We start from the raw sequence: 12,645 nt of genomic DNA, 5'->3' as shown, positions 1-12,645 counted from the left end.
CGTTGGTTGCTGACGATTCGATCGTTGAATGAACGTTAGCTTTGGCTTCACCTGATCCATCTGCTGTTTGGAGTATAGTTTGAATGATATCGCGGGTCCTCAGTTGATGTATTCACTGCGTAATGCTTTACACAAATCCTGATGTTGCCTTTTTCTCCCTGAGAATGAGCAGCAGCGCCATGAATAACTGAATCCGTATTAGAATAGCACTCAGCGAGACGGCTGAATATTTCATCACAGAGTTATTTCCTGTGGATGAGTTTGGGACAATGGACAGTTAGAAAGCTACAGCACCTCTCAAGCTTATACTTCAGAGGAGAAATGTGTTGAGTAAACTGCAACTTTTTAAGATCAAGAAAAAAATTGATAGATGCTGCAAATATAAGGATTGCAAGCGTGAAATAACATCCTAGTAGGATTATTGTACTGTATCTGTTGTGAATTGTTATCAGTGATTTATGAACTCGCTTGACTTTATCAATGGAAATCTCTCCAGCCTGATCTCCGTTCTTCAGCTTTAAGTCTGCAGAGTAATCAAATCTTTCAGCTTCGCAAGATGATTTACTTCACGGGCTCAAAACGTATTTTAGCGCTTGCTTGTCAAATGTCATTTCAAGGCTGGATTAACCTGTAATAGATATAGAAACAACACCCAAGAGTGTGTTCTTCCCTTTAATTATGGCATTACTGAGGCGAGGTGGAAGTACCAGCTGAATGCCAGAAGCAGTCATATCAGTATTGACTGATGGATGTGTTTTTAGTTTTGATGCTTCAGTAAGGAGCCTTTAAAGACTGCAAAACAACGGTGAGTTGTAATTGTTGCACAGTTGGCTGTGTCTATTACATGAAGATAGGTAACAGCAGGTGTATTTAGGGAGCTGAAAGGGAGATTATGAATCTCTTTGTTGCCATTTGATTTTTCCATGAAACCAGAAAAATGAGCGTGATTGCCCGACTCTCTCCCAGATCTCATTTGTCAGTTGATTTTGATGGGATTTTGTAGGACGCGGATTTCCATTTATTAACTCGGTGTGTGTGTGTGTGTGTGTGTGTGTGTGTGTGTGTGTGCGTGTGTGTGTGTGTATGTGTTTGCGTGTGTGTTATACATATTTACATCCACATGTGGGTGGGACTATGTATATGAATGTTACTTGTACGTCTGCATTTCTGCATATGTCTTGTGTGTGTATGTTCATCTTTACCAATATGTGTGTGTGTGTGTGTGTACGTGTGTGCGTGTGTTTCCCTCCCTTACCTATCTGCATGTGTTCCCATGCGTCCTGTGTTTTTTCTAAAAAAAAACACCAAACCCCACCAAAAGGGACTGCAGAACTCTGAAGAGAACGCCAGGATCTCCATCACCTTCTTCCGGCTGTTCCGCGTGATGAGGCTGGTGAAGCTGCTGTCTCGCGGGGAAGGGATTCGGACCCTGCTGTGGACCTTCATCAAATCCTTCCAAGTGAGGGGAGAACCGGACACAACATGCTAGAGCAGGGGGTTGGGTTTACACAGGATTGAAAGGTGCAGCAAAAGTGGAGTTTTAACCCCAATGTGAACCAGATTGGAGCCCTTTTTTGAGGCTATAGTACTCTTTTAACTACACTTTTCAGCGCAGAGAGTTTAGTACTGATTGTCATCCAGACTTGTCATATCGTGGCAACAAGGTGATTATCTCATGTAATGTTAATAATTCTGTGCAAATCATCTTGTAAAGTCAGATCTAAGTCACATGGGGCTAAAATATCCGTGTTCTTGTGTAAATCCAGCCTGGTGGAGTCTCACAAGCCGCCTCTCCTTTCCTTGCCTCCTCCCTCCTCGTCTCCACCTCCTCTTTTTTGCAACAAATCACAAGGGTGGGACGTCTGACAGTTTACTCTAGATGGGAAAAGAGGAAAAGAAAGAGGGATGGTGTGAGGTAACGGAGAGGAGGTTTAGGAGTCTTGTTGCAGAGGCAGGGAGGGATGAATCTGGGAATAGGCCAGGAACATAAAAACCTTAACCAGCAATCTATTTTCTTCGCTTTTCTACTCATCTCTTCTTCCTAACTTCTTCTTCTCCTCCCTTTTCCCCCCCAACACCTTACTACTAACCCCTGGAAGCTCACCATTCCCTGTAGGCGGGTTAAGCAGTAGCCAAGTGTAACGAAGCACTCCACCAAAAAATGAAATCATTTGATAGAGAGTTTTGGGGAAATTAAAATAATCTGTTCTCTCTCTCGTGTCAATTGAGACGGGCCACTTCATGTCATGGAAATTTGAAACATTGGCGATACAGCAAAAACCAGACTCGCAGTGTGATTTGAATATATTCATGTTTTTAACACAATTAAGCTAACTTTAAATGTAGCCTCATTGAATTATCAGTGGGTTGCATATTGACACTTAATCAAAGTTTCACTTTTTCATTGATACGTCATGATTTGGCCCTGCCCTCCCAGTCACGGGGGTAATGTTAGCCAGGAGCTCAGTTCCTCCACACACAGTGTGTGCCTATAGAAGGCGTTTGGTTCATGTACTCTACGTTGGGACTGGTCTCCTGGTTCAACTCAGAGAGCAGTTTGTATTTTACCGAGGTTTTTCACTTCGAAGTCAGATGATTTGTCCTGGATTGTTTTGGTGTTGTGCCACGCGGGGCTGCAGCTCAGTTCACTTCCACTTCTTAAAGTACCACTTTCTTTTATATTGCAACTGCTAATTTGAAAAATAAAGAAACTCATGTGAAGTTGATCAACCCTTTTTCACTAGAATTTCCTAAATCTGTTGTAGACTAATTGGATGTGTTATAACTACGTGGGAGTGAATGGACTACAGCCCTGGTGCAGGATAATACTGTCCACAACGTGTTACTAAAGTGTCTCTCTCCTCTTTAGGCTCTGCCCTACGTAGCTCTGCTTATAGTGATGCTATTCTTCATATACGCTGTCATCGGCATGCAGGTAAGCTGTGGTCTCGTCACCTTGTTTTCCTTCCTCTGTTGTGTTTTCTCCTCTCTCCTCCAGCTGGCCTCCATCCTGTGTCTGTCCTCCTGGAGTCTTGTCATCCAGAGTAGCTTCTCGGTCACGTCGTCCCTCTCTCCTCCACTTCTCTTCCGCCTCTAGCTGTTGCTAGTCTATGTCCCTCCTCTTCCTCTCGCCTGTCCTCCTGTGTCTCCTGTTGAGTTGTTTGTACCAATGATGGTGATGAGGATGAGAGGGACAGCGGCCTCTTGTTGTGAATATCCCAGAGCGCGATCACTTCTTCCTGTCAATGCTGACGTCATATCCTGTGTGCTGTGACTACTTCCTTACCCCTCCTGTGCAGATGTTTGGTAAAATAGCGCTGCGGGACCACACGCAGATCAACAGGAACAACAATTTCCAGACGTTCCCTCAGGCGGTGCTGCTGCTCTTCAGGTGAGGAAGATGACTATGCTCCTCATCGTTTGTCCTCTTCCCCCTTCTTGTCCCTCATCTTCCTGCCTCTTCTCTTAATATCTGCACTTTAGTTCATTGTTTCAAAATCAATGTCATCTCTTCTGTCAACATGGTCCTTCTGCTCTTCTTCTACCTTTGTCATTACTTCCTGTAACAACAATAACTTTCCATTTACTCTGAAAAACATCTATATTTTCATGTTTTCCTGTTTTCATTAGATTGCATTAGATATCACTTTATTTTATGATAGCAGCTGGTTAATTAAATGCCAGGATATCTGAGAATATTATGCTGACAATACGCAGCTGACAACGACAGCAACTTTAACAGCATCTAAAATCATAATTGTACACCTGTGTGCTTAGTCGTTAGCTGATAATTGGTCTAAACTTGACTGATTTAATTGCAAAGATTTCTGGTCCACTGAGGACGACACTCAGGGGACTCTACTGATAATACATTGGAGCTGCCTGGATCCGGTCTCAGTAACCTCTCGGTCCTGTGTGGTTACGATGAGGGTAAGATTCCATGCAGGGGTCAAAAAACACAGAAACTGACAGGATAGATCAGATATGATAAAGTGTCGTATAGTTTGGCAGCATTTTTTTTTGTTTGCCATAAAATCATCTATTCTATTTGTTCGCATTGACCCCTTCATGGAATAAACTATAGCAATGGGCTTCAATTTAGAGAAGGCAGGATGCTTGGATTCTTCATATTGCTAATACCGTACTTGATGAATAACAGTGGAGTTCGCTGAAAATGATCCAAACTGCAGAGTTAGAAATGTTCTGAAGTATTCAGAATGGAAGGCAGTTGTAGTTTGGACAACATGACAATAAAACATGCCTTTTGCTCTTTATTGTGAATCTAACACTTGTGCTTATTATGTGTTTGTGTTTATGTGTCTGCCTCTCTCTGTGTTGGTCACTGTGTGTGTGTGTGTGTGTGTGTGTGTGTGTGTGTGTGTACGTGTGTTTCTTTATGCTTGTATGCATACACGCACACATCCATGCGTCTGTGTGCGCTGATGCATAAATACACATGTGACTCGATGCATGTATGTGTATTTCTAATGTATTTGTATCGTATCTTTGCATGCGTATCTGCGTCAACGTGTGTGTATATTTGTGTGTGCGTGCGTGCGTGTGTGCATGCATGTCTATCTATCAGATGTGCAACAGGTGAGGCATGGCAGGAGATCATGCTGGCGTGCTCGCCCGATCGGCCGTGTGAGAAGGGATCGACCAATGAGAGCAACTTGGCCTACGAGGACTGTGGCAGCCAGTTTGCCATCATTTACTTTGTCAGCTTCTACATGCTCTGTGCCTTTCTGGTGAGTGCAGCCGGAAAGATTTTCATCTTCAACGTGCTACTTATTTAAACAGCCGGTATTTGACACTGGAATCAATTACAGTTAGAGAAGAGGGGGGAAAAAAAGCAGACACTTCCAGAAAATTAGAGAGTCTTATCAAATAGTTTATAGATCTTGCTACATTTGAAATTCAATAGATTTCAAATCGATTCACAGTTATGATTTCACACAGACAATCGTCTATATATTTTGTTAATGTCGTTTCTGACTGAGTCCTGGTTATCTCCAGATCATCAACCTGTTTGTGGCCGTCATCATGGACAACTTTGACTACCTGACACGTGATTGGTCAATCCTGGGGCCGCATCATCTTGACGAATTCAAGAGGATCTGGGCTGAATATGACCCAGAGGCTAAGTAAGTTTAGCAGATAATTAATACATAGCCAACAAATAACTCACCAGTCAGTATGCAGAGATTGTGTGGAGAGTTACTATGATGCGACCTCTGCGCTGTTTCCAGAGGGAGAATAAAGCACCTGGATGTGGTGACTCTGCTGCGAAGAATCCAGCCCCCACTCGGCTTTGGAAAGCTCTGTCCACACAGAGTAGCCTGCAAGGTACGGCTACATTTACAAAAAATTTGATCGGGCTGCAGGAAATCAAGTAAATCAAAATTAATTCCACTTCTAATTTTGGGTGGATTTAAAACCACTCTATTTGCCAGGTGTGATAAATATTAATACATCTGTGGTATCAATGTGATGACACATTGACAGCTCATAACACCTTCCACAGTGACTCAACTGGCACATTGACAACAGATCGTACAGAGAAAATATTTTAGATATTTAGACATTCACGTCTCTCTAAAGGAAAATGAATAGTGACCATAGTGTCAAACCACTGTCGGCTTCATTTCAACAAACGTGAGTCAGCTGCCAATAGATGCTGGCAGTTTACACACAGTAAATGTACCTGTTTATGTTTGGAACTTTGCATGAGCAAACAAAACGTTCCCCCTCATGCAGCGCCTGGTGTCGATGAACATGCCTCTGAACAGCGACGGAACGGTGATGTTCAACGCCACGCTGTTTGCCCTGGTCAGAACCGCACTCAGGATCAAGACAGATGGTAACAGTCACACACATCAATGCACTTGTACAGGCAAAAGATACACACATGTGCAAAGCTGGGGACATTGACATCTATCAAGATGTAGCGCATATGATGGGAATTCAATTTATTACCATCTTGTTAAGTCACTGTTTTTCTTTTCTTTTCTTTTTTTTACCTTTTTTTTACTTCATAGTAATTCACCTGGAAGCTGCACAGTTAGCCTAAATCAGTAGCCTAACTGCTACAGTTAGGCTACTGATAGTTGTGGTTAAGGCCATAAATCGTAACTCTGCTGCGAGGAGATGTGGAGTGGGTTAAGAATGATAACAAGTGGACATGCATTTTGGTCATTTTTGCAAACAAGGGAGATGACATCCCCCCCTTTGAATCGCCAAGTGACGGTATTTATACTGTTTGTGTGTATGCAGGCAACCTGGAGCAAGCCAATGAGGAACTGAGAGCAATAGTGAAGAAGATCTGGAAGAGAACCAGCATGAAGCTTTTGGATCAAGTAGTGCCCCCTGCTGGCGGTATGTTTACTCTGCAATGCCGTTTCATATCTGAGCAATAAACACATATCTAGAAAATGTCATTACACTCAATTTAAAATGTTCTTGTAATACTTTGACCAGCATCATGCGCAACTGCCTTCCTGGCAAATTCTGCGAGGCATTATTTTGCACATTAATCATGGCTGGAATCTAATTATTTCTTGCAGATGACGAGGTAACAGTTGGGAAGTTCTACGCTACCTTCCTCATCCAGGAATATTTTCGCAAGTTTAAGAAGAGGAAAGAACAAGGGCTAGTGGCCAAGGTGGCCCCCAAAACTGCCCTTTCTCTGCAGGTACACAAACATACAGGGGTTCTGTTTACCCTCGCTTATACATCTGTATACATCTATGTGTTGCTTTGTCAGAAGACAACAGTAGATCTTCCAAATTGTGGCTTTGATTCCTCCCAAGAGGCGCAATATAGTGTAAATCTTGTTATGATTTAACTCTAGAAATATGTTTTTTATTCATATGCCTTGCTTCAGAGTTTTGACATTAACTAGATAACCATGTGGGTCACTGTGTTATTCCATGAAAGTGAAACACTTGTGTGTGTTTGGTCTGTGTGTAGGCGGGCCTGCGGACATTGCATGACATTGGTCCAGAGATCCGGAGGGCCATCTCTGGAGACCTGACGGTGGAGGAGGAGCTGGATAAAGGCCTGAAGGAGCCTGTGTCGGCTGCATCCGAGGATGATATCTTCAGGGTAAAGGTCGGATACACACACCCTCACTCACTCTCCAGAGAGAGAGAGCGAGAACGAGAGAGCGCGAGAGAGATGATCAGCGTCCAGCTTGAAGCCACATTATTGCTCCATGCACATACACAGACATGCATGCATGTGCTCAGAAGTTCAAAAATACATTTTAAATGCCTCATTTTCAACCACATAGCTTGGCTACCAATCACTGCAGATACTGAACTAAATGATTTATCATTGTTTGTATACATTTTAGAAGCAAAATAGAGGCCGAAAATTGAAAATAGAGACAACAATTGAGCACTGTAACTGTAAGCCTCTGACATAATCTGCACACACACACACACACACACACACACACACACACACACCTACACACCTCTTCGCTCAAGGGTGAGTTATCAGCCTCCGCTGTCAATGTCATTGCCACATTCATGCGCTTTGTTTTGTTTACTTCTGTATTTTGTTATTTTTACATTCAGTGCGTGACACAGATGGATTAAAATGAATAGTTTTCAATATTTTTTTGCAACTGTATTTAACTTAATTGGAAATAGAATCACCCCACTCCTTTGACACCTAGCTGTTATCAATCATTATGGAGATTTTAGACTCATAATAATTTAGTTCCCATGTAAACGATTTAATGTGTAAAAGATATATTTCTAAGATGAGAATACAACCTCCCCACAGTTTGTGACAAAAGGCCTTTGCTTTGCATTTCCATCGTGGCTGGGTAGAGCTTTGTTGCTGCTCGCAGTGAATGTGTGTAGTACTTCTGACTGTAGTAAGATATAAAGATATTTTGACTTAAACATAATTTAAATCCCTGTCTTTTTCCACAGTTCTCATCTTCTTTGTCACCTTTCCTTTACTCTCTCTCCCTTCTCTCTCACCCTCTCTCCTCTCACCCCACAGCGTACGGGTGGGTTGTTCAGCAACCACGTCAACTACTACAACCAGAGCGATGGCCGCGCTTCCTTCCCGCAGTCCTTCACGACCCAGCGTCCTTTGCACATCAGCCAGAAGGGCTCCCCTTGCGAAGGCGAGAGTCCGTCCCACGAGAAGCTCATGGACTCGACCACTTTCACCCCTTCCTCTTACTCCTCATCGGGCTCCAATGCCAACATCAACAATGCCAACAACACTGGCATGGTCGGGGTGACCACCCAGGGCATCAGTCGGTTCCCGAGCCCGTCCATAAGCACTGTGGACGGGCACACAGGACAGCCGCTCACCCCCATCCTGCTGCCAAGGTCCGCGTGGTGCTTTCCTCCAAAGAGGTGAGAGTTTCATTGAATCGGTGTGTTGGGGTCTTTCCTCCTTTCCCATGTTTTGTGGTTTTGAACGGAGGAAGAATCATAAGTCCATCACTTTCTCCTGACTGTCTTCACAGTTATTCTGCTAGCCTGTAAACACAATAACCAGCATGACGTTTGAAAATGGTGCCTCTATTTCCTTCACTTTCTTTTTTCCTTCCTCCTCTCTTTCCCTGTCTTTTGTCTCTGGTGGCAAGCAGGACGTGTTTTTATGACACCCTCATGCGGTATGTTGCCAGGGGACAGAGAGAAACTGTGTGTGTGTGTGTGTCGTGTTAGTCCCCTGACTGCGTGCAAAAAGGTTTCATAATGCTACATAAAATGGCATCGCTGTCAGAGCGCTATGGTGAGATTTGCTATGCACATAATGCTTTAGTTGCTATAGCAAAAGCCAGGCTCTATGCTGCTCCTACAGAAACTGCTACCAACGCCACGGATAGACTGTTTGGTGCAACACGGCCAAATGTTTCCTATCAAAGGCTCTTATTGCTACTGGTCTCTGCTATCGTGTGGCAGGTCTGGGTTAGACACAACGTATGCTCCTTGTTCTATAGTCTGCTCTTTGTTCCATGAACTTTGCTCTGGATTTTCTTGGTCTGCAGAGGTTGACTCCTAATGTGTGAAAAGACCATGATCTCCACTAAGTAGAATCCTTTTCCATGTTTGACACATGATAGACTTTTCTCAGTGTTACACACAATCCAACTGGCAGATTTGCTTTATGAGCACAACCCTCAGGACAAACCTAATGTGTATAGCTTTACTTAGCTTTACAATTTATTTTACAATTGCAAAAACAAAGTATTGGGAAGCCTATGAGAACAGCAAGTTGTTCATTTTGGTCATTTATTTCTCTCCTGAAGAAACATTGCAGCTTCCAGGCGTAGCTAGCCGGTCCTTTTTATTTTCATTGGCAAAACATTTTGTATACAGTATAAGCTTTTGCTTTGGTATTTCCTTGGTTCATCACCTGGGTTTTAAACGTCCGCCCAGCTACCAAGTGGAGGGAGCTTGATCAAACGGATCCAGAACAGTGTTACTCCGGTTTCAATCGGATGCTGTTCTAACCCAGAGTTTGCTGTGGAGCAGCTTAAATAACTGTGGATTAAAGGGACATCTTAACATTTAGAAATTGTATTTATTTTCTCTTCACCAGGCAGTTCTTAGGTGAAGTTTATGAGCTGGCGGTTGAAAAAACAAATGATTTGTATTGGTGGGTGTTCATGGGGAAGATAAATGGACACAGCAAACTTTGTTATGACTTGTTTTTGATTGAAACAAAACCATTCATTAACAGATGGTTTTATGGAGCTCACATGTTCTAACACTTAAGCAAACTATCTGTTGAAGAAGAAAATATACAACTTCAAATGTCAGGATGTCTCCTTAAAGCTTAAGTCTGGAGTATGAAACAGATATGGACAGTTAAGGGGGACAAGACATCTTTGGACTACAAAGAGAATACAATGTAATACAGAGTACACGCAGAGTTTAGATTAAGCTTGTCTCTCAAGAAAAAACAAAATTGTATCAAGGTTAATGTAGGCATTGCCTCCACTTCTCTAATAGAGGAGTAGGAAAGACAGCATCTGATTCCAGGACTTTATTGGCCTTCATTTTAAATGATGAGAACAGCATAAAATGTACCTGCTTAATTTCCCAGAAGGCTTAAATTACAATACTGGTCTCCAAGTATTAACTAGCATTATTAACTGTTATGAGCCATTATCTTGTCTGTCCTAATCTTTGTTTTTCAAAGATGTCTGCGCCTCAGTCGTGCTATCAGTTTGTCATATTCCAGGTGTTGCCTTTAATGCTTTTTTACCGTTTTGTTTTTACAAAATAGTTGTAATTCCCACCTACTTCTTCTTTTCCTTCAAGCTTTTTCATTTTCTTCTTCTCCCCTCGTCCTCTTTCCCTTTCCGACATGCCTCAGTGGGTTTTTCAGTCTCTCGTTCTCAGCTAAGAGTTTTTTTTACTAATAAGCTGCTTCTTTTTTTCTGTGTCCGTGTTCTCATCTGTCTGCCTATTTGTCTACCTGTTTTTCCATCTGTGCTCTGTTTTGTTCATCTTGTCGGTTTGTTTGTTTGTTTCGGTTGTGTGCTTGTTTGTTTGTCGTTAGCTCGGACTCAAGCGAAAGCCATCTGCCAATCATCCGGAGAGGCGAGGGGTCAACGGAGGAGACATATGATGAGAGCTACGCCGACGACAGGGAGGACGACCACTCGCTCTCCTCTGACATGTACTGCTGAAACACACGCACACCATTTTCCTCGCTAAAGTTGAGTGATTTTGGGGCCTGTCTTTCATGTACTCCTCTCTGTGCGTCCGTGTGTTCTCTTTAGGTTGGTGTATCACGATGAAACGTGTAAGCAGTTGAATCCCATGGAGGATGGAGAAGAGGTAGAGGACAGAAGAGGAGGAAGAGGAGGAGAAGGAGGGTGGCAGTCTCCCAGGAGAGTCTTCCTCTGCCCCACCACTCTGGGTAAGTAGACATCTCCTCTAATAACTCTTCTACACAACTAGTCTACAGTCTGGAATACAAAACCTATTTGTGTATACACTGTACTCATTTTTACATGCTGTGTGTGTGTGTGTGTGTGTGTCAGCACGTAGATCGTCTTTCCATCTGGAGTGTCTAAGGAGACATTCGAGGCCAGACGGCTCCCAAAAGACGTCTGTACCGCTACACCTTGTACATCATCAGGTAGATGATGCCCAGAAAATACTCACAAACTCACACGTTGAGGTTGAAATATTTTAAATGTGAAGTCGTCGCCATGCTGTGTTCAGCAGACTTAATCCTCCCTTCTCGCTCCCGCCTATGGGGCCGATCACATGCCGCAATTTTTACACCCTCAAATCCACTGTTGTCAACGGAGACAAGCGGAAGGCGCACTCAAAAGCGAGATTGTCGCCGTCACGGTGCGAAAACATTCCCAGAGGCTGCACCGGGAGATAAGAATAGTTCAACTTTTGGAAGACTGAAGCACGCAGCACCAAGCCATGTGACAAAAGCAATCACAGCCGGCAGATACATTTACTTCTGTAAACTGAGTCTACAACGAATGTATGGAGAAGTTAAGCACTTAAATTCTGGGCTGCTTTACTCTATGTCCCACTGATTATTTTACTTTCTTCACCATTTCCATTAAAGGAAATCTCAACATCCAGATGAAAGTTCAGCTAAACTGACGCAGACAAATCAAGCAGTGAAGCTCCTGTGAGGGATTCGCAGTGCTGGACAGCCATTTATCTTTGTTTTGACTTTGCTTAGTTTACTCAATTAAATGACTAAATTACCGCAACTTTCTCATCAGCATCATTGCAACGCGCAGGTTGCTGGTTGCTTGGTAACGCTAAGCACGACAGGTGGGAAACCCCCCAGGCGCCTCGGATAAACAAGATTTTAGTGGCACGGTTTTGTGTTTTTTCCACACGTTTTTAGACGCAACATGTGAACGTCCCCTGACGCTGCCGCTCTGCTCTGTCCTCCTCCAGGCTCTGGCAGTCGCAGGGTTGAGTCCTCTGCTAAGACGGAGTCACTCACCAACCCTCTTCAGCCGGCTGTGCTCCACGCCTCCAGCCAGTCCCACAGGTATACTGCATCCTGTGCACACATCCAGCACAGTTATACCGCTATTTAAGGAGGGGGGAAAAAATGGGTCCCTGAATCCATTATCCTGACATTTGCATATTGTTGTCGGGCTGCGGCTTTGTCGTACTCGTCGAGAGGTTTGTTCTCTTAATGGGTGCTTCTCCTGTCTTTGTTTGTAGCCCATGGCAGCGATGCCTCGTACCAGCGAGTGCCCTCTCTGAGGCTAGAGGGCTCCAACTCTCATGAAAAGCTCAATACCAGCTTGCCCTCTGTCAACTGTGGGCCCTGGTAAGACCGAGTACCCTGAAAACGGTTCCAGGTCGCAGTGCATTAGTTCACGTAGCAGTGATGGGGTGATACTGTAGGACCAGTAATAATGATGAACTGATGTGTTGCTCCTAGGTACAGCGACAGTAATGGGAACAGCCGGGTGCCCAGTCCCAACCCCAGTGTGTCCAATCAAAGACCACCACGGCCGGTGTCGCTCACAGTGCCCTCGCTAGTGGGAAAAGACTCCAGCTCACTGTGTCACGGCAGTGCAGGCAGTCTGGTGGAGGCAGTAAGTGCTTTAAGAGTTTATACATTTAAATGAAGCCTTAACAATCCTCAACTAGGATGATTTGCTGCTTC

At 43.7% G+C, this 12,645-nt stretch overlaps 1 protein-coding gene across 5 annotated transcripts in view; it reads left to right on the top strand.

The window, feature by feature from the left end:
- The window catches only part of cacna1c (calcium channel, voltage-dependent, L type, alpha 1C subunit), a 174,273-nt gene that overhangs the window by 150,141 nt on the left and 11,487 nt on the right, over positions 1-12,645 (top strand). For 3 of the 5 annotated variants that reach the window (XM_068587061.1, XM_068587060.1, XM_068587059.1), the window contains 17 exons: positions 1,322-1,459; positions 2,870-2,935; positions 3,300-3,391; positions 4,586-4,748; positions 5,017-5,144; positions 5,250-5,346; positions 5,758-5,860; positions 6,274-6,375; positions 6,564-6,691; positions 6,970-7,110; positions 8,017-8,381; positions 10,540-10,659; positions 10,763-10,902; positions 11,027-11,124; positions 11,919-12,015; positions 12,195-12,303; positions 12,418-12,574. In XM_068587061.1, coding sequence (XP_068443162.1) covers positions 1,322-1,459; positions 2,870-2,935; positions 3,300-3,391; positions 4,586-4,748; positions 5,017-5,144; positions 5,250-5,346; positions 5,758-5,860; positions 6,274-6,375; positions 6,564-6,691; positions 6,970-7,110; positions 8,017-8,381; positions 10,540-10,659; positions 10,763-10,902; positions 11,027-11,124; positions 11,919-12,015; positions 12,195-12,303; positions 12,418-12,574 — 2,244 coding nt within the window. The remainder of the gene's footprint in view (positions 1-1,321; positions 1,460-2,869; positions 2,936-3,299; positions 3,392-4,585; positions 4,749-5,016; positions 5,145-5,249; positions 5,347-5,757; positions 5,861-6,273; positions 6,376-6,563; positions 6,692-6,969; positions 7,111-8,016; positions 8,382-10,539; positions 10,660-10,762; positions 10,903-11,026; positions 11,125-11,918; positions 12,016-12,194; positions 12,304-12,417; positions 12,575-12,645) is intronic. The other 2 variants (XM_068587063.1, XM_068587062.1) reach the window with 2 other exon arrangements.

Source organism: Clinocottus analis, unplaced genomic scaffold (genome assembly GCF_023055335.1).
Source record: "Clinocottus analis isolate CAN_PGR_092001 unplaced genomic scaffold, fCliAna1.0.p SCAF_20, whole genome shotgun sequence".
NCBI lineage: Eukaryota > Metazoa > Chordata > Actinopteri > Perciformes > Cottidae > Clinocottus > Clinocottus analis.
This window is presented reverse-complemented; position numbering and strand designations above follow the sequence as displayed.